The sequence below is a fragment of the Ammospiza caudacuta genome, chromosome 6, assembly GCF_027887145.1.
Source record: "Ammospiza caudacuta isolate bAmmCau1 chromosome 6, bAmmCau1.pri, whole genome shotgun sequence".
NCBI classification, from domain to species: domain Eukaryota; kingdom Metazoa; phylum Chordata; class Aves; order Passeriformes; family Passerellidae; genus Ammospiza; species Ammospiza caudacuta.
The window spans coordinates 13,106,547-13,126,383 of NC_080598.1; the positions used below are offsets into that span (position 1 = coordinate 13,106,547).

A 19,837-nucleotide genomic window follows, 5' to 3' on the forward strand; every position below is an offset into this window, starting at 1 on the left:
ACATGGGGGATGGCAGAAGGGCCACAGAGAGAACAGATTGTTACCAAGGGTGGCAGAGGGGCTCTGGACTGTGGTGCAGGGTGATAGGGTGACAGGGCTGTGGCATCTCCAGAGGGTGCTGGTGCTGTCCCCCGTGTCCCTGCGTGTCCCACTGCCATGTGCCCGTGCCTGCTGCTCGCTCTTGCCCTGCTGGGCACTGTCCCTGCCAGCCACCATGGTGAGTGTCCCCCACACCCCTGCCCGCTCCCAGGGACACCTGGGGACACCCTCAGTCCCTGCCACCCCAGTGCCATGCCCACACCGCCGGTGCCACATGCCTGGGGCTGACGGTGGGTGGCAGAGGGACCCCCCCCCAGCACCTACCCTCCCCCAGCTGTGCCCGCAGCCCCCCGGCAGCCCCAGGAGGTCCCCGCTGGTGACACCACCCAGCTGTACTACGCCGTGGTGAAGAAGCTGCGCACCTACTCGGGCGCCCAGGTGAGGGGACGTGGGCACAGGGGGTGCTCCGGGATGCCAGGCCATGCCCGTGCCACAGCAGCACGGCCGGGAGGTGCCTGTGGGCACAGGTGCCTGGTGCCAGCCCGTGCCCGTCCCACAGCGCTACTGCCAGGACGTGTACCGGGGCCGGCTGGCCTCCGTGCACAGCGCTGCCCGCAACCAGGAGCTGCAGAAACTGGCACAAACCTACCACATCATCATCTCACCCTGGATTGGAGCTGTCACCAGCCGCAGGGTGAGGGCACTCTGGGGACAAGGGGCTGCCAAGGGATGCTGGGAGCTGCTTTGGGGGGTGAGGGGCTGGGGCTGCTTTGTGTGGGACGAGCCTGGGGCTCGAGGCTGGGTTTTGAGGCGTGAGGGGCTGGCTGCTGGTTGCTGGTTTTTGGGGTTGAGAGGCTGGGGAGGGGTGGTGGGGGCTCTCCCTGGGGACTGAGGTGTTGGCACAGCAGGCAGGGCAGTGGGAGTCCTACTGGGAGGACTCCAGCCCCTGGAACTACGCGAACTGGGCGCCCACCCACCCCTTCCACATCGTCACCACCTGCACCACCCTCAGCATCCGAGGTAAGCTCACCCAGCCACCGTGTCCAGGCTTGGGGGGTGCTGGGGAGGGGAGCACAGGCTGCTGGGGCATTGGAGGGACATTGGGAGGGCACTGTGGGGAGGGGAGCACAGGGCACTGGGGGAGGCAAGGGGGGGGGGGCTAGAGGGGGCACTGGAAGTGGTTGCAGGGTACTGAAGGGCCCTGGGAACCAGCCATGGCCCTGACACTGTCCTTGTCCCCAGATGGGCTCTGGCGAAGCCGCTTCTGCTTCCAGCTGCGTCCTTTCATCTGCCAGTACTGAGCCCCCGGCGCTGCCATGGCAGCCCAGTTCCTTTCCCAGTAAAGCAGAGAAGCCCTGAGCCGTGTCTGTGTGCACCAGGGGCCTGGGGACGGGGCTGGGGGCTCGAGGGGCAGCACAGTGAGGAGAGGCGGCAGCGATGTTTATTATCCCCACCCCGCTGGCACAGCGCCCCCAGGCCGGTACAAAAATGGTGTTTGGGCGTGGGGCTCAGTGCGGGGTCTCGGCGTGGATTTCAGTGCTGGGGGGGGCTGCCAGGGGGGTGCCAGCCATGCCCAGCTCCTTGGCTCGCCGCTGGCACTCGCGGGCCACCACCACGGGGCTGACAAAAGCCACCAGCACCACGGTGATGAGCCCCAAGTTCATCTGCAGAGGGGAAGAGTGTCAGGGCAGGGGTCTGGGGGGCCGTCCCCCATCCCCTGTGTTAGGCCAGGACCCTTGTGGCAGCACCTCCATTTCCCCAGGACAGGAGCAGGACACCCATCCCTCTCTGGTGCAGGACCCCCATTTCTCATGGCATAAGACCCAACCATTCCTGGGGGAAGGACTCCATCCCTCCCGGGGCAGCATCCTCATTTCCCCATGTGGCAGGACCCCATTATCATATGGGCAGGACCAGGATCCCCATTGTCCCAAGGGCTGAGACCCCCATTTCCCCATGTGGCAAGCCCCCTTCCCTCCCAGAGCAGGACCCCATATCCCCGTGGAGCAGCCCCCCATCCCTCACTCTGGGGGCACACTCACATAGAAGGGGTCCCCCTGGAGCGGCCCCTGCACCAGGGTGACACAGGGGTACTGCAGCAGGGCCACCAGCGCCGACAGTGCCATGGCCAGCCCGTAGAGCTTCCCAAAGTGCTGCGGGGGAAACCTGCCAGGCACCCATGTCACCAATGGGCACCTCCTGAGCCCTGACACCTCCACTGTGTCACCTGCCACCCTCCAGTGCCACCGCCATCCCCTCCCACCGCATGCTGACCATGCCGCCCTGGCTGTCCCCTGCCACACCCACAACGACAGTGCCACCATGCCCTGTCCCGCTGAGCCCTGCGCCCCCCGAGGCTGTCCCCAGTCACTCACGCGATGGCCAGGAAGGCGGCGTTGCCGCCGTACAGGAAGGAGCGGCTGATGACCTGCAGCACGAAGGTGCCGAACTGCGCGGGCAGGACAGGCACGGCGGCCAGCACGGAGAACAGCAGGCATAGCGCCACCGTCACCGCCAGCGACAGCACCGCCGAGCGCAGGTCTGCCAGCGCGGCCAGCGTCCCTGTGGGCAGGGGGGTCACGCCATGGGGACACCGCCCCCAGGGACCGCGGGCTCGGGCATGTGGTGGTGGCAGCAATGAGGACAGAGGGGACAGGGAGCACAGGACAGGACTGGGAGGGGTGTTACCCCCCTAGTGTGGGTCAGGGAGGGGTTCTGCGTGGGGTGAAGGGCCGTGGGGGTCAATCACCCGCGGGCATGGGCTGGGGGCTCAGTTACCCTCGGGGCGGGCGCCCTTTCCCCGCTTGTGCCGGTCGAGGATGAGGCCGTTCCAGGGGGCGCAGAGCACCCCGCAGAGCTGGGTGAAGGCGAAGGCGTTGGTGTATGTGCTCACTGTGGGGGGACAGCGTCAGGCGGGCAGGACCAGCTCGGGGGTCCCTGCCGTGTCCCCCCGCCGCCATGCCGTACCCAGGGCGGGGTCCCCGTGCGCCAGGTGCTCCAGCTGCGGGTTGAGGGTGCCGATGAACAGGTAATGGCGCAGCTGCATCATCGAGAGCCAGGCCACGTGCCAGGCGAACAGCCACGAGCAGGCGCAGGCCCGGAACTGCGTCCCAGGGGTGTCCCCACCTGTGCAGGTGTCAGGGTGGGGCACGTACAGACACACCCACCCAGGTCACACCCACACCTTGTCCCAGCCACCCACTGGGGCCTCACAGCCAGGGTATGACCCTGCCCATTCAGGTATGTCACCGTGGCCACCCTTTGACCACGCCCACACACTGCCACACCCAGCACTCCCTCATTTGCATATCCTTGCTGTCCTCCAGCCGCATGCATCAACAGCCACGCCCACCCATCAGAAGACCACACCCATCTATTTGCATATGCATTGTTCCCTCCAACCCGGCCATGAACAGCCACACCCCCAGGTGACACTCCTTAATTACGTAGCACAGCCCACATCCAGCTGTGGTCACGCCCACCCACTCAAGCCCCTCCCCAAATATAAGCCCCACCCCAGCGAGCAGATCCCCACTCCGGCACCTCGAGCGATGGGGGGCTCCAGGGGTGTCTCCTCGGGTCCGGCCTCTCCCGGCGTTTGCTTGTCCTTGTGGGCTCGGTAGGAGCGGGAACGGCCCCGGCACTGCAGCCTGCGGCAGCGCCTGTGTCACCTCGTGTCCACCTGCCGGGGCTGGACCTGCCCAGGGGACAGGACCCGCTGCCCGCAGGGTGGCACCCAGCCCCGGGTGGGACCATCCCCTTCTCCCCAGAGCCCCCAGAGGCGGGGCACAGGCACCCCCATACCCGTAGTCGTAGTCGGGGGGCAGCGGGTAGGGGATGCGGCTGCGCGGCATCAGGAAGAGGGTGCGCAGGAGGTGCCAGGCACTGCAGGCTGCCAGGAACAGGAACACGGCCCGCAGGGACAGCCCCTGCTCGTACAGCAGCTGGGGACAAGGACAGAGTCAGGGACAGGGACAGGCTGCAAGCGGCCACCTGCTCAAGCCTTAGGTGTGTCCCCATATGTGACTCAGTGTGTCCCAGACTGTGTCCCCAATGTGTCCGTGGATGTGACACAGCTGTTCCCAGCTCTGCCCTGCCCTGCCACGTCCCTCACACCCACCTTGACGATGAGGAAGATGGCGGAGGAGGAGTCGAAGGCCCCGTTGTAGAGGGTGATGATGATGGAGCGGTAGTTCCCGAACAGGTTCCCCACCTGGCACCGAGAGACCCCTGTGTGCCATCAAAGCCATCCGTGCCACAGAGGGTGGGTGTTGGACAGGTGTCCCGCCACCATATGGGTGTCAGGGTGCAGGGGGAACCCACCTGCATGTTGGTGAGGATGAGGAGGATGCCACCCACCGACAGCATGGACATGGCCGGGAAGAGCAGCACCGCCAGCTCTGGGGACACAGGGGTCAGTGGGGACAGGGGTTACCAAAGAGGTCCCCCCAGGCTGGGACCCCCTGGCCACAGGGTCTCACCTGGCGTGGAGAAGGCGACGAGCAAGGTCCCACCAGTGTAGAGGGAGCTAAAGGGGACAGCGGTGACATGTGGGGACAGGAATCACAGGAGATTCCCCTCCCCCACTCCAATGACCCCCATTCCCGGCAGCCCCAGCCGTGTCCCCCGTGTCCCCCGTCACTCACATGGCAATGAGGCGTGCGGCCGTGGTGCCGAAGCGGTCGAAGACGACGCCCATGGGGAAGGTCATGAAGTTGTTCATGAAGGAGCCGATGGTGAAGACCAGGGAGAACTGCTCATCCTGCCCACTGCAGTCTGGGAACGGCCACAAGTGGGGCATGGGGACACGGAGACAGGGGCATGGGGACACCGGGAATACCACGGGCATGGGGACGCAGGAACCCGGGGACACGGGTCAGCGGAGATGCAGGGGACACCGGGCATATGGGGACACCACGGACATGATGGTAGTGGAGACATGGACTGGGGGACGGCAGGCACATGGGCTTGGGGACAGCGGGGACACAGAGCACTGCAGGGCATCAGGACACCGCAGACAGCAAAGACACAGGAACAGTGGGGACATGGGACAGCTCGGGGCATTGGGACAGCGGGGTCACGAGTCAGGGGACCATGGGGACACGGGGGGGGGGGGGGGGGTCCATACCAGACCCCAGGGTGAGGTTGGGGCCCGGGGTGGCGGAGGGCTGGCACAGCCCCTCGAAGTAGCCCAGGTCCTTGAGGACGAAGACGAGGGAGGCCCAGCCGAAGATGATGCCGCAGAAGGCGCCGCACTCCAGCAGCCCCGAGAGGAGCGTCCCCAGGCGCTTGGCCAGCCCTGCTCCCCCTGCCATGGCACCTGCCCAGGCACCCACGGGCCTGGCACCAGCCTGGGGCGTCTTCACCAAGCCTGTGGGTCACAAAGGGCAGGCGTCACACCGTGCTGGCACCCACCGGGGCACGGGGACACCGGGGTGCACAGGGCACATGGGCAAAGGGCACTGTCACCCCGGCTCTGCCCCTGTCCCTGGCCACAGCGGCTCGCACCGGTGTCCCCCCATGTGCCGGGGTGCAGGGCAGGGCCTGCAGCAGCCAGGGCTTGCACATGTGGGGACAGCTGGTGACATGTGGCACACGGCCATTGACAGACACACACAGATTTATGGGCACAAACAGCTGTTCACAGGCACTCACACAGGTTTGCAGGCGTGCACACCTGCACCGTGCCTGCTGACTCCCGTCCTGCACCCCTCACCCACCTGCATGAGGCCAGGCCCTGCTGCTGTCACTGTCACCTTCACCGCTGCCCTGCAGCCTGACCCCCGGCAGCATGGCTGGGTCACACCTCCACACCCCAGTGACTCCCCCATAATCTCTTGGGAGCACACTCGGGTCCCCCGGGCTGCTGGTCCCCGATAGTGCCTCGGGCCCCCTGATAGCACCTCGGGCCCCCCGATGGGGGCTCGGTCCCCTCGCTGTGCAGGAGCCCCCTTTGCTGTCCCTCTGGCCCCGAGCCAGCCTGGCCCAGGTCCTGGCACAGCCACAGGGACACTGGCACACTGCTGGGCACCCTGGTGTGAGCACTGGGGACGCCACAACAATACAGCTCACCCCAGGGACACCAGCACCCTGCTGGGGACCTGGCACGGCCCTTGGGAAACTGGCACTCTTCCTGGTGATGCTGGCACAGCCCCTGGGGACATTGGCACCCCCTCAGGGACACCAACACACCCTCCCCCCCAGGGCCTGGCACAGTGCTTGGGAATCTGGGACAATCCCTGGAGATGCTGGCACAGGGACACAGGCACGCTGCAGGGGACAGTGACACACCCCCAGGGCGCCAGCACAGCCCCTGAGACCCTCCCTTGGGGACCCTGGCACAGCCCTCGGGGACACTGTCACACCTCTGGAACCCTGCCACCCCCTGAGGGATCCTGTCATGTCCCCAGGGATCCCCTCACACTGCTGGGGACCGTGACAGGTGTCCTGGGGACGCTGCTGCCCCAAGCACTGCACTGCACTGGGGCTGTCACCGTGCTGGGGCTGACCACAGGTCACCCCACAATGCAGCTGGGACTCCCCTGTGACCCACAGCCGGGTGCCAAAGGCACCGAGGCCACGTCACCCCCAGCTCCCTCAGCCACACAGAGCCTGGCTCTGCTGCTCCTGTCCCCGTGTCACTGCCCAGGGCCTGTGGCTGTCCCGAGGTAATGAGGGTAATGAGCCTCATTACAGTGGCCAGCAGCTAAAGATTAACCTGCACAGAGCCGGGGGGGGGGGGGGGCGGGGGGACCTGTGCTGTGCTTAGCCACTCAGGTGGTTAAAAATAGCACAGGCAGGGGCTGTGACAGCAGCTGGGGGCACTGGGGCTCCCTGACATGTGGGGGGCACCCCGAGCCACTCACTATGGGCGCCAGCAACTGGGCCTGGCTGGGGTGTCCTGGACACGCTGTCCCTGCAAGCCACACGGGTGTGTCCCTCAGCAGTGACCCCCCCATACTGGTGAGAGCCCCCCTGCACTGGTGAGCCCTCCACGAGGGAGCAGGAGGCTCCAGCTCGGGTCAGCATCAGTGGCTCTATCCCCTTTGTCCCTGCCGTGTCCCTCAAGCTCTTCCCGGGCCGTGAAGGGGCAGGGGGTGTCACAGGACCCCTGGGGTCTGCCCAAGGGCTGGGCGCCCCTCCCCGCCCCGCTGCCCCAGCGGGACGCGGTGTCCCGGGGCGGGCACTGCCCGCGGCCCCCGGAGCGGAGCAGCCCCGGCCGCGGGGATCGGCCCGCACTCGTGTGGCGGGGGGACACACGCGTGTCCCGGGGGTGGGCAGCCGTGGGGCTCGGCCGTGCCGGCCCCCCGAGCCTCCCAACGGCCCTGAGGCCGAGGCGGCTCCGCCACGCGTACCCCGACACCGCCCCGGACACCCCAGACACTCCGGGCACCCCGGACAGCCCGGGCACCCGCGCCGCGCCCGCGCCGAGCCCAGTCCCGCAGGCCACGGGGCCAAGGCCCTCGGTCCTTCCGCATCCTCCCGTCCCGGTCACAACCCCCTCCCGCCGCCGCTCCGTGTCCATCCGGGCCCCTCCGGCTCCTCCCGCCGCATCCCCGCGCCGCTCACCCGCCTCCCGCCCGGCCCGGCGGGGAGGGGACCGGGCTCTCCCCGCCCGGCGCTCCCGGCGCTCCCAGTGCTCTCGGTGCCCCCGGTGCCGCGGCCTCTCCCGCCCGCCGCCCCCTCACCGCGGGCGGAGCAGACCGGAGCTGCCGGGCCTGGCCGGGCCCCGCCCCCGGGCCCGCGGTTGGGGGGGCGCGGGAGGCGGCCTCGGTGCAGCGGCCCCGGCACCCGCGGGTCCGCCCAGGAGGGGCCGGCCCGGCACGGAGCCCGTCCCCGGCGCCGCCCGCGCGCCCCTCGGCGTGTGCAGGTGTGGCAGCTCACCTGCCGCCCCCAAGGTGCGCTCCCGGCGGCGCCACCCTTGGCTCGCCCTGCTGCCCACTCTCGGGCCGGTTCTCAGTGATGCTTGGGTCACCCCTCGGGCCATTCCCGGACACCCCAGGGCCACCCTTGGGCCATCCCTGGGCCCCTCCCGCTGTGCCATCCCAGAGCCATGCCTATGCCACCCCGCCGCGCTGGGCTGTGTCCCCTGGCTGTCCCTGGTCCCCCACCTCCTGCCTTCGCCCCGCCCAGGACACTGCTGTCCCTCCTGTCACCCTCTCCTCCACATCCTCTCCTCTGTCCCTCTGTCCATCCACCAGTGCTTGCAGCCACCCGGTCTGTCCCCACCTGTCCCCACTGCTGCAGCCTCTCATCTGCTCTGCCAGCTGCCCTTCTGTCTGTTCATCACCCGTCCATCTGTCCATCACCCATCCATCTGTCTGTCACCCATCCATCTGTCCATCATCGGTCTGTCTGTCACCTGTCCATCTGTCCCCCTCCAATCACAACTCCATCCATCCCACCCATCTGTCCCGCAACCATCCACCTGCCCGTTACCTGCCCTTCCCTCCACCTGTCCATCTGTCTGTCCTCCCCATCCTTCACCCATCTCTCCATTCGTCCACCCAAACTCCAGATGTTCTCCGTGAATGTCTGTCCATCTGTCCTCCTCTCCTTATGTCCACCTGTCCATCAATCCATCCTCCACCTCTCTGTCCACCCATCTGTCCCCTCCTTCCATCCATCCATCCTCCACCGTCCGTCCGTCCGTCCGTCCGTCCGTCCATCCCCTCCCTACCCACCCTGTCCCAGCTCCAGCACCCAGAGCAGCCCTCCCGGACGGGCTCCCCGTCCCGGTTCCAGACCGGCGCTGTCCGGCCGGGGGCTCGGCACCGGGCCGGGGGCACGGGCGGGGGGAGCGGATGGCGGCCCCTGACTCAGCCCCGCGCCGCCCACGCCCCCTCCCACGGCTGCCGCCGCACCAGCTTGTGGCATTTCGCTCGCCGGAGACGGCGCCGCAAACACGCGCCGGTGCCAGCCGGTGCCGGTGCCGCCGCAGCCCGCGCGGCCACGCGTGTCCCCCCACGCGCGGCACGGCCGCGGGGCCCGCGCGTCCCGCACCGCCGCCACCCGCTCTGCCCCGGGCCGGCACCGCCGCGGCGGCACCACGGACAGCGCCGGTCCGGCACCGCGAACAGCGCCGCGGTCCCGCGTGGGTGCGGACACCGCCCCCCGCGCCCTCCCGGCGGCTCGCTGGGTGCGGGGCTCCCGGTCCCGCCGCACCCGCCCCGGGGACAGCCCCCGCCGGGTCCCGCCGTCCACGGGGGCACCAAAGCCCGGCGCCGGGCCGGGAATCGTGGGACAGAGGGAGGGACGGACGGACAGACAGACGGACGGATGGACGGAGACCACCCTCCGTGTCCCGCGGTCACAGCTGCCCACGCTCCCCCGCGCCCTTTCCCAGTGGGGGGAGCGCATCACACCCCGTGTCCCCGTTGGGGTTCCCCTCCTGAGTCCCGCAGGGCGTGGCCCCCGCGGGCGCCCGCAGAGCGTCCCCCCCCTGTCCCTGCTGTCCCCGCTGTCCCCGCTGTCCCCGCCGGGAGTCCCTGTGCCCACCCCTGTCCCGCCTGGGGCGGGCCAGCCCGGGAAGGGTTAAACGGCGGGGCCGGCGCGGGGGGCGGAGCGGCCGCCCCGGGATAAGGCGCGGCGCGGGGAGGGCTCAGCCCCACGGAGCCGCGGGCAGCGCCGCGCCGAGCCCACCCGTGCCCGAGCCCGAGCCCACCCGTGCCATGCCCCGGGGCGGCGGCGGCTGCTGCTCCCGGCGGCGCGGCGGGGGCGAAGGGGGCGAGCGGCCCCCCCCGGCACCGGCCATGACCCCGCGGGTGGGCAGCGCCTGAGCGGCCGCCCCGCCATGCGGCCCCCCACGGCTCGGGACCTGCCCCCAGGTAGGCGCGGGGTCGGGCGGGGTCCCGCGGGGGTCGGGCGGACCCGGGGGTGCCCCCCGGAGACCTCGGTCCCGGCTCGGGGCGCCCCGCGGCGCTCGGGGTGCGGGCGCCCCGGGGTGAGCGGGGAGCCCCCGGTGCGCGGCGACCCCGCGGCCGCCCCGAAGGCGCGGCCCGGCGCGGGGGCGCAGTCCCGGGGCACCCCAGGCTGAGTCCCCCCGCGACCCCCGGCGCGAGGGTGCCCCCGACCCACGAGGCGCTGCTGCCAGCCCAGCCCGAGGTGTGGCTGTCTCCCGACCCGCGGAGGGGCCGGTGCCAGCCGGGACCCCCAGCCCGGCGTGGCAGTGCCCCGTGACACGTGGGTACCCGCTGCCGTCCCGGGGCACCGTGCGGGTGCCCCACGAACCCCGGCACGCCCTGTGCAGCACCGGCGTGCACAGCCCGGCTGCTGGCGCTCCACGATCCACGGGGTACCCGGTGGCACCTCGAGAGCCCCAGCCCGGAGTGTGGGTACCCCACGATGCCCAGCGGGGTGTGCCCCGCGACTCACGGGGTACGCGGTGCCACCCCCGGACCCCCAGCGCGGCGCGGAGACGCCCCGCGGTTCCCCGAGTGGCACGGCGGGGAGCCGGGAGCGCCCGGGTCACGCCGCGGGTGGGTGCCGCGGGTCCGTGGGGTACCCGCAACTACCGGGGTGGGGGGGGGTTGGCACCCGGGGGGGGGAAGCTGAGAACCGGTGACTTCAGCTCCCAACTGAGTCAGCCCGCGGCGTGGGGGAGTGACAGATGGGACGCGGGTGGGGGGCGCACGCCGGCACGGGGCGCCGGGGGAGGGGGGCGGCGCTGAGCAGATGCGCCGGACGCCTCCGTGGGTGGCTGGGGGGTGGGCACCCCCCCAGCTCGCGGAGCACCGGCAGAGGGGAAGGGAGGGAAGGGGGCGGCGGGACCCCTCGGTGCATCTCCGGTGTGACCTCCGGTGCACCGGAGGGTCCCGCCGCCCCCCTCCTTCCTCTCCCCTCCCCCGGCAGCGGCGACTGGGCGCATCCACGCATCCCCGGGCGTGGATCCAGGCCGCCGGGCTGAATTATGGATGAAGCTCTCGGGTTGCAGCCTGAGGGGGGGATGGACACGGGTGGGGGGGGGGGGGGAAGGGGGGGATGCTGAACACCCGGAGCGGCGGCGCGTGTCGTCAGCCCGCGCCCACGCGTGCCCCGCCCCACACGTGGCCGCGGCACGCGCGCACGTGGCACCGCCCCGTTTGGGGAGGGGGCTCGGACCCCCCCCCAGAGTGGGGTGAGGGGGGTCCCAGGGGTCCGTGACCCCGTGAGGGGTTCCGGTGGACCGTGGGGCGGGTACGGTCCCGCGGGAGTGTGGGCACGGCAGGGGGGGTTGGGGAGCTTTGAGGGTCCCTGGGGAGCGTGGCCCCAGTGGCAGGGGCAGCCCCAGAAGGTCGCAGATGGACGGCCACGTTTTGGGGTGCCCAGCCTTGGTGCTGTGCAGCAGCACTGCCCTGGGGAGATCTCTGGGGATCACAGTGCTATGGGCTGATGTGGGTCTGGGGGCTGCAAGGGGCGCTCAGTGCTATGGGGTGTCATGACCTTGGGATTCTCTAGGGCTCTGTGGTCCTAGGGATCTCCTCGGGGCCATGGCTGTGTGGGTGGGCATGGCCTTGGGGGGTCCCTGGGGGGGAGACATGGCCCTCAGGGCCCTCCTGGGGGCCATGGCCCTGTGGGTGGGCACAGTCCCCTGCCTCGGGGTGTCCAGCCCTACAGGGTGGTGATGACCTTGGCATTCTCCTGGGGAACCGTGGCCCTCTGGAGCTGGCGTGGCTTTGGAGGGCTTCTAAGAGTGCCCAGCCCTATGGGGTTGTCATGACCTTGCGATTCTCCTGGATAACATCGGCCCTAAGGGTGGGTTCAGTCCTGGGGGCCTCCTTGGGGTGCCCAGGATCAGGACCTTGGGACTCTCCCTAAGGATGGGGTGGGCACGGCCCCGGGGGGCTCCCAGAGCCGTCCGTGGCCCCGGGATGTTCCTGGTGGGCACGGCCCGGGGAGGGCACGGCTCTGCGGGCTCCGGGGGGCGGCGGGGGGCGGGCGGTGGCGGCGCGGGGGTCGGGGACGCGGGTGCCCCGCGCTGACGCCCCGCTGTGCCCTCAGGCGGGCGCCCGGCGGCCCTGCTGCTGCTGGCGGCGCTGGTGTGGGTGCCCGGCGGGGCTCCCGCCTGCCCCGCGCTCTGCACCTGCTACGTCTCGCCGCCCACCGTCAGCTGCCAGGCCAACAACTTCTCCTCGGTGCCCGCGGGGCTCCCGCCCGGCGCCCGCCGCCTCTTCCTGCAGAACAACGTCATCGGGGCGCTGCGGGCGGGCACCTTCGGGCCCAGCACCGTCACCCTCTGGCTCTACTCCAACAACATCTCCTCCATCCAGCCGGGCACCTTCCGCCACCTGCCCGCCCTGGAGGAGCTCGACCTGGGTGACAACCCGCACCTCCGCGTCCTGGCCCCCGACACCTTCCACGGCCTCCACCGCCTCCAGGCCCTGCACCTGTACCGGTGCCGGCTGGCCAACCTGCCCAGCGGCATCTTCCGCGGCCTCCGCAGCCTCCAGTACCTCTACCTGCAGGAGAACGGGCTGCTCTACCTCCAGGTGGGTGAGCAGCGGGGCACAGAGGTGGGACTGGGCAGGGGGATGGTGACAAGCCATGAATACAGGATGTGGGACAAGGGTGGTGCTGGCACGGCCATAATGCGGGGCAGGAGATGCTGAGGGAGCAGGGTGATGGCCGTGGGGCAGGACCGTGGGTGACACCAGCATGGCAGGGACATAGGACAAGGTCTTGCACGATTCTTACAGAGCAGGGACACAGGAAAGGGCGATGGGCAATGCTGGCAGGACTGGGCCCCATGGCAGGGCTCTGTGGGGCACACACCAGTGTCTCTGCAGCTGATGCCCACCAGGCAGGGCCACAGAGCAGCACAGTGAGCCCTCACCCCACACCCACCCCTCTCCCGTTCCCCGCAGGACGATCTCTTTGCCGATCTGGCCAACCTGAGCCACCTCTTCCTGCACGGCAACCGGCTGCGGGCGCTGTCCGAGGGCGTCTTCCGCGGGCTCTCGAGCCTGGACCGCCTGCTGCTGCACGCCAACCGGCTGGCAGCCATCCACCGCCGCGCCTTCGGCGGGCTGGCGCGCCTCACCATCCTCTACCTGTTCAACAACAGCCTGGTGGCCCTGCCCGGGGACCCGCTGGCCGCGCTGCCCTCGCTGCAGTTCCTGCGCCTCAACGCCAACCCCTGGGCCTGCGACTGCCGCGCGCGCCCGCTCTGGGCCTGGTTCCGGCGCACGCGCGTCTCCAGCTCGCCCGTGCCGTGCGCGAGCCCCCCTCAGCGCCGCGGCACCGACCTGCGCCACCTGCGCCCCCGCGACTTCGACGCCTGCCCCGAGGACGACGACGACGACGACGAGGAGATGGAAGACGGCAACGGCAGCAACGGGGTGGCGGTGATGGGCACCCCGGGGCGGGCGCTGGGGCGCCCCGGCACCCTCCCGGCCGCGCCGCCCTCCGCCTTCTACCGCGACGGGCTGCCCCCCCACGACCTGCGGGGACCCCAGCCCCGGCCGCCGCCCCCGTCCCGTGACTCCCGCGGGCCCCCCGAGGACGCCAGCTGCCCCCACGACCCCTGCGCCCCCATGGCTGCCGCCGCGCCCCGCCGGGCCCCCACCCTCCTGCCCCTCCTGGCTCTAATCCTGCCCCGACTCTGAGCCCCCCTCGGGGGTCCCGGCTCCTCGGGGCAACCGCGCCCCCCTTCTCCCCAGGGGAGGCCTCAAGAACTGTGGGGAACAGCCGGCGCGGGGGGGGGCCGCAGGATGCAGAAGGGGGTCCCCTCCCATCCTGAACGGGAAAAACCCCCAACAGGAACCAAAAGGTGGGAAATTATTTATTAAAAATGGTCTTATTTTGGGAGAGCGGGGCCTGGCTGCTGTGGGTGGGCCACTGTCGATCCAGGTCACCGCCTGCCGCTCCTGAAATATTGATGGGAGCGGCGGGTGGCAGGGCAGCGAGGCGTGCAGGGCGCTGCGGGGGGGACGGACGGACGGACACCCCCTGCAGGACACACAGCCCACCGCGGGGCCGGTGACACGCAGGCTGCCGTGACGGCGCCACCCCGCACCCCGGGCAGTGCTGGCGGGTGTCACGGGAGCCGCGGGCGCAGAGCAGAGCCACCCCCGCGCCCTGCACTGCCTGACCCACTTCCCGCAGGCACACGGATGGAGCACACGGATGGAGCACACGCTGCCGGGCTGTGGGCACAGGGACAGCGCCCACCCCCTGCCCGTGGTCCCTCTGGGTGTGTGTCACATCCTGCCCCTCGGTGGGTGTCCCTCACACAGCGTGGGGTGTCCCTCAGCGGGTGTAACTCACTGGGTGTCCGTGTCTCCCAGTCCCTCATCCCCTCCAGGTGTCCCCAGGGGTGTGTGGGGTGTCTGTCTGTGTGTGTGCACACTGTCCTCACGTGGGTGTGCTCGTGTCCCCGTATGTGGGACTGTCCCCATGCCCCCTCCCCGTGGTCTCTGGCTGTCCCCACATGGTCCTTGCCCAGGCAGAGTTGTCCCTGGGTTGTCCCCACGTGGTCCCATCTGTGTATCCTCAAACAGGGCTGGGTGTTCTGGGGGTGTCCCTGCGAGGGTGTCCCTGTGCCCTGCCCCTCGAGGGCTGTGTCCCTGTGCACGGCCCCCCGCTGTCCCCTCTGGTGACCCCCAGCACAGACAGACAGGGAGGGGCTCAGCCCTGTCCCACCCCACTGGGGATTACAAGGGGCTCAGCCCAGCTCTGCCTAATCCGGGGGATTACACGGGCTGGGCCCAGCCGGGGGGGCACCCAGGGGTGCCCCCCACAAGGGCACAGCACGTGGCAGCTGGGGATAACAAGGGGGGCTCCCAGCAGCAACCACAGGCACCACGTACCCCAACAGACGGCCACAGGGTGGGTTTGGGGACGAGGGGAGCGCAGCAGACGCCCAGGTTTATTTGGTGATGGGTGGGGGCTCAGGCGGTGCCGCTGCCCTGCTGCATGCGCTTGAGCAGCTCCTCGTCCTGCAGCGACAGCTCCGTCAGCTTCTTGCCCATCCGCTCGTGCACCTCCAGGTACTTGGCCACGCAGCGGTCCAGGCACACGCATTCCCCTTTGGACAGCTCCGACTCCTTGTAGAACGGTGGGACGCACTTGCGGTGGCACGCCTGGGTCATCCTGCACGGAGCGCACCGCGCCTGAGCCCTGCGCCGGCCGGGACCCGGCCCCGCAGCCCAGCACACCCCGACCCCGCCATCGCCACCCCCGGCACCCCGACCCCGCACCCCAACATCTCCTGTGCCCCGCCATCGCCACCCCGGCACCCAGCCCCGCACCTCAGCACCCCCTGTTATCGCCATCCCCGGCGCCCCCATCCCTTGCACCCCAACACCTCCTGCACCCACATCATCGCCCAGCGGGGCCCCGGCCTCTGCACCCCAACCAGCCCAGCATCCCCCGTCATCGCCACCCGGGCACCCCTAGGACCCCCCGCCGTCCCCATCCTCAGGCATCTCCGGTTCCCCTCCCCATTTCCCGGCTGTCTCCCAGGATCCCCCGCATTCCCCTACAGCCCCAGGGTCCCCCAGTGCCTCTGACACCCGCTAGTGTCCCCCAAGCCACTGACACCCCCGGTATCCCGGCGCCGCCAGTGCTCTCTCCCGGCGGGCCTCACCGGTTGTACATGTCGGCCATCATCTCAACCTCCAGCTCGGCCGCCAGCTGCTGAGCCCGCAGCGGATCCATGGCGGCCAGCACCGGCCCCGCTCGGTCCCGGTCCCGATCACGGTCCCTCTGGGCCCGACCCCGCTCGGATCCGCCCCGCTGGACCCGCACGGTCCCGCTCGGTTCGGGACCCGGCGGCGGCTCCTGCAGGAACCACGTGGGCGCCGCGCTTCCGCCCACCCGCGCAGCGGCCCCGCCCCACCGCCGGCGCCGGCCAATCGCGTGCAGGAAGAGGCGGGACCAGGGGTGCGCCTCTGTCGCTGAATGGTCCTGCGGAAGGGGCGTGGCGGCGGCCGCGGCCGAGCGGCGGGAGGGGAGCGGCGGAGCGCGCGCTCGGCCCGGCCTTTGCCCCGCAGGGGGCGGGGTCACGGCAAGGGGGCGTGTCCAGGCCCGGGAGGGCGTGGCCATCGCCGGGACCTCACCCGGGCATGGCCGGGGGGCTTCGGGTCCCTCCCTGGGTGTCCCCTGTTCCTCGTGTCCCCGGGTCCTCCTGTGTCCCGCCGTGCTGTTCGGGCTGTCCCCGTGTGCCCTGTGTCCCCACGTGTCTGTGTCCCCCATTGTCCCCGAGAGTCTGTTTCCCCCGCTCTCCCCATGTCTCCGGTGTGTCCCCCGTGTGCCCGTGTCCCCGCTGTGTCCCCCGACCAACCCCGCATGTCCATGTTCCCCACCTCGCTCGTGTGCCTGTGACCCTCAAGTCTCCCTGTCCCTGCCCAGGGTGTCCGTGTCCCCTGTGTCCCCCGGGTCGCACGGCACGGTTCGGTCCCCTCCCCGTGCGGTGTCGCCGCTGTCCGGGAGGGGCTGTCGGCGCGTTCCCCCTCCGCAGCCGTGCCCGGTGTCCGGCCCGGCCCCACGCGTGCCCCGCGGGTGGGCGGTGAGTGAAGGCGGCACCTGCCCCCGCCGGGTAAAAATAGCGCCGGGCGGGGGGGCCGGGGCGCAGCGGGGCCGGCGGAGCGGGAGCAGCCGCAGGGTACGGGCCGAGGGGCTCGGGGGGCTCCGGGGGGCTCCGGGGGGATCCGGGAGCACCGGGGCTACGGGAGCGGCCGGGAGGGTGCGGGCTGGGGGGCACCGGGGAGAAGCACCGGAGGGCAGCTAGGGAGACCGGGAATGGGCTGTAGGGGGCGGGCAGTGGGAACGGGAGGGCAGCGAGAAGACATGTGGGGCCGGGAGGGGGACATGGCGGGGCCGGGATGGGATCTGGGCGCTCGGGAGGGGACAGGGGGGCAGGAGGGGTCACGGGGGGGCTGACATGGGGCATGAGGGCAATGGGAGGGTTGGTTTGGGGCTCGGGGGGCTGCTGGAAGACCTGAGGGGCCGGGCTGTGCTGTTGGGGTGCCGGGATGGGGCACGGGGGGCCGGAGAGGGACAACTGGAGTGCACAGCGTGGGAGTAGCAGGGCTGGGGGAGGGCATGGGGACAGGGACGGGGACAGGAGGGGGCTTAGCCGGGCTGGGGGGCTATGGGGGGCACGGGCAGGCTCACGGCGTCATCGGGGGGCACCCTAGTGACAGCCCTGTGCCCCTGCAGCAGTGACCGCAGCAACATGGATGCTCTGGGAGACGCTGAAACCCCCACCTCGGACACCCCCATTTCGACAACCCTCACCTCGGACACCCCCGCCTCGGACACCCCGACCCCCGGCACCCCCACCCAGGACACCCCCACTGCGAGCACCCCGACCCCCGGCACCCCCACCTCGGACACCCCGATCCCCAGCACCCCCACCCAGGACACCCCCACTGCGAGCACCCCGACCCCCGGCACCCCCACCCGGGACACCCCCTCTGACCCCGCCGCGGGGCCCGGGGAGGGCAGCGGGGAGGCGACGACTCCCGGGGCTGGGGAGGAGGCTCAGGAAGCGGGGGGCGATGGGAGGGACACGGGGGGTGAAGGGAAGGATACGGGGGGCTCAGGGGAGGGTACGGGGGGAGAGGCTGCCGGGGATGGCGGGGCAGAAGGGCCCCGGGGTGCCGGGGGCGATGCTGGGGATGGTGGTGCCGATGCCGGGGCAGGGACAGCCGGGGGCACCGGAGGGGGCACCGAGGGCGGTACCGAGGAGGGCACCGAGGGAAAAGCGGCGGCGGCAGCAGCGGGCAGCTCCCAGCGCCGACAGGTGAGGAGGGGTCGGGAGGGAGGCGGCGGCACAGCCAGGGCAGGAGGAGGTGGGGAGGGCAGCTGCGGTACGGATGGGGACCGGAGTGGCTCTACTGGGGCAGGGTGAGAGTGCCAGGGCCAGCATGACAGTGCCAGGGACATTGTGTGAGTGACACTGACCGTGCTGGCAGTGCCACCCTGCCTGTGCCTTACAGGAACCCACTTGGCTTCAGGACGAGGACGACGAGCTGTGGCCTGAGTTCCCTCCCTGCTCGTCCCCAGAGGGGGCCACCAGCCCCACGTCCCCCATGTCCCCTACGTCCCCCATGTCCCCTACATGTCCCACGTCCCCTACGTCCCCTGTGTCCCCAGCATCCCCAGTGTCCCCCACAGGTAAGAGCCATTTGGGCAATGGCACCCGGGTGTCCTGGGGTCACTGCTGCCCCACAGTGCCCTCTTCCAGCGCTCTGACCCCTCTCTCCTCTCTCCTTGCAGCTGGCACCGCCGAGGACACGGGGGGCAGCACGAGGTGTGTCCCCACGGGTGGCACCCCGGTCCCCCACGGCAGGGATGGCACCCCACAGCACCCTGCTCATGGCTGTCCCACCCGTGTGTGCCTGCAGGGCTGCTCCAGCGGGGGGGACACGGGACAAGGCAGCCCCCGGCTCGGCGGGACAGAGGCTGAGGCTGGAGGGGGCCGGGGGACGCCCACGAGTGGGGACCCGGGCACAGGGGCGCAGCGCCATCCTGGAGAAGTTCGGAGGGTGAGGGGGCCTGGCCCCGCGGGGGCAGGAGGGGCACTGAGGGAATGGGGGACCCGGAGTTTTTGGGGGCTGTAGATTAGCCAGGGATAGTGGGATGGATGAGCCGTGGAGCAGTGGGGGTGCTGGAAGGCAAAGGGAGGGACAGGGGAAATTGGGGGGCATGGGACAGGGGGGCTGTTGGGGGGCTCTGGGCAATGGGGTCACTGGGGAACTGGGGCTCTGTGGGGCAGTGGTGGTACAGGGGGGACATGGGGCAATGAGGGAGGGTTTGGGACAGAGGGGGTATTGGGGGCATGGGGCAATGAGGGGTACAGGGAGGAATGGGGGGTCCGTAAAGCAGTGGGGTGGTGGGACAGGGGGCTGTGTGGCCATGGGGCAAGTAGGGAGGGTTTGGGACAGAGGGGGTATTGGGGACATGGGGCAATGAGGGGTACAGGGAGGAATGGGAGGTCCACAGAGCAGTAGGGGGTTGAGACAGGGGGGCCTGTGCGACCATGGGGCATTGGGGGCCCAGAGCCACAGGGCAATGGGGTCACGGAGGGGCTGGGGTCCCTGTGAGGGACCGTGGGGTGGGGATCCCACATGCCAGGTCCCCCCAGGGCTGCCAAGGGCCCAGCCCCGCACCTGCGGCGCTCGGGGGGGGCCGCCACGGTCAAGACGATGCTGCTGGAGTGGTGCCGCGCCCGCACCCGCGGGTACCCGGTGAGCACCGGGGGGGCGGCGGGAGGGTCCGGGGGCCCGGGGGTGGCCTGACCCCCCTGTCCGCGCAGAACGTGGACGTGCAGAACTTCTCGGGGAGCTGGGGCAGCGGCCTGGCTTTCTGCGCCCTCCTGCACAGCTTCTTCCCCGACGCCTTCGACTTCGCCGCGCTGGAGCCCAGCGCCCGCCGGGACAACTTCGCCCTGGCCTTCGCCACCGCCGAGTGCGTGAGCGCAGCGCCGGCCCCTCGGTGCCCCCGGACACCCCGGGTGGCGCCGGTGACCGCCGTGTCCCTTGTCGCAGGGAGCGGGCGGGCTGTGCCCCGCTGCTGGAGGTGGAGGACATGGTGCGGCTGCCGGTGCCCGACGCCAAGTGCGTGTACACGTACGTGCAGGAGCTCTACCGCTGCCTGGTGGCCAAGGGGCTCGTCAAGACCAAGAAGCGCTGAGAGGGAGGGTCCCCCACAGCCCCCAAGATGTGCCACCCCGTCCTCGTCCCCTGCTCTGTCCCCCAGCAGTAAAGGCCGTGCTTCCAGGCGGTGGTGGCCTCGTCTCTGCCCAGTGTCTGGGCACTGTCACCAGGTTGGGGCACAGCCAACCAGGATGGTGACATATCCCCCAGGGCTACCG

At 70.7% G+C, this 19,837-nt stretch overlaps 5 protein-coding genes across 5 annotated transcripts; 3 read left to right on the forward strand and 2 right to left on the reverse strand.

Annotated features, from left to right (window-relative positions):
• The first annotated feature begins 40 nt into the window (after nt 1-40).
• LOC131558813 (proteoglycan 3-like) lies at nt 41-1,340 on the forward strand. Its single transcript, XM_058806845.1, has 5 exons — nt 41-217; nt 374-477; nt 599-733; nt 948-1,095; nt 1,282-1,340. Exons 1-5 carry the CDS (start codon nt 157-159, stop codon nt 1,338-1,340), a joined length of 507 nt encoding a protein of 168 aa, XP_058662828.1. The 5' UTR covers nt 41-156.
• Nucleotides 1,341-1,503: 163 nt separating this feature from the next.
• Nucleotides 1,504-5,354, reverse strand: SLC43A3 (solute carrier family 43 member 3). The gene is made up of 12 exons (XM_058807707.1): nt 5,168-5,354; nt 4,686-4,815; nt 4,521-4,567; nt 4,363-4,439; nt 4,160-4,252; nt 3,844-3,983; nt 3,583-3,689; nt 3,007-3,165; nt 2,818-2,931; nt 2,415-2,601; nt 2,082-2,205; nt 1,504-1,703 (listed from the first exon to the last, which is right to left on the reverse strand). Exons 1-12 carry the CDS (start codon nt 5,352-5,354, stop codon nt 1,548-1,550), a joined length of 1,521 nt encoding a protein of 506 aa, XP_058663690.1. The 3' UTR covers nt 1,504-1,547.
• A 4,437-nt stretch (nt 5,355-9,791) lies between these two features.
• RTN4RL2 (reticulon 4 receptor like 2) lies at nt 9,792-13,805 on the forward strand. The gene is made up of 3 exons (XM_058807367.1): nt 9,792-9,866; nt 12,019-12,506; nt 12,882-13,805. The coding sequence occupies exons 1-3, from the start codon at nt 9,833-9,835 to the stop codon at nt 13,620-13,622; spliced, it is 1,263 nt and encodes a 420-aa protein (XP_058663350.1). The 5' UTR covers nt 9,792-9,832; the 3' UTR covers nt 13,623-13,805.
• TIMM10 (translocase of inner mitochondrial membrane 10) lies at nt 13,795-15,825 on the reverse strand. The gene is made up of 2 exons (XM_058807368.1): nt 15,605-15,825; nt 13,795-15,108 (listed from the first exon to the last, which is right to left on the reverse strand). The coding sequence occupies exons 1-2, from the start codon at nt 15,673-15,675 to the stop codon at nt 14,907-14,909; spliced, it is 273 nt and encodes a 90-aa protein (XP_058663351.1). The 5' UTR covers nt 15,676-15,825; the 3' UTR covers nt 13,795-14,906.
• On the forward strand, nt 15,674-19,741 carry SMTNL1 (smoothelin like 1). Its single transcript, XM_058806848.1, has 9 exons — nt 15,674-15,776; nt 15,934-16,525; nt 17,179-17,764; nt 17,961-18,138; nt 18,241-18,274; nt 18,369-18,509; nt 19,109-19,211; nt 19,280-19,431; nt 19,512-19,741. The coding sequence occupies exons 1-9, from the start codon at nt 15,674-15,676 to the stop codon at nt 19,654-19,656; spliced, it is 2,034 nt and encodes a 677-aa protein (XP_058662831.1). The 3' UTR covers nt 19,657-19,741.
• The last annotated feature ends 96 nt before the right edge of the window (nt 19,742-19,837 follow it).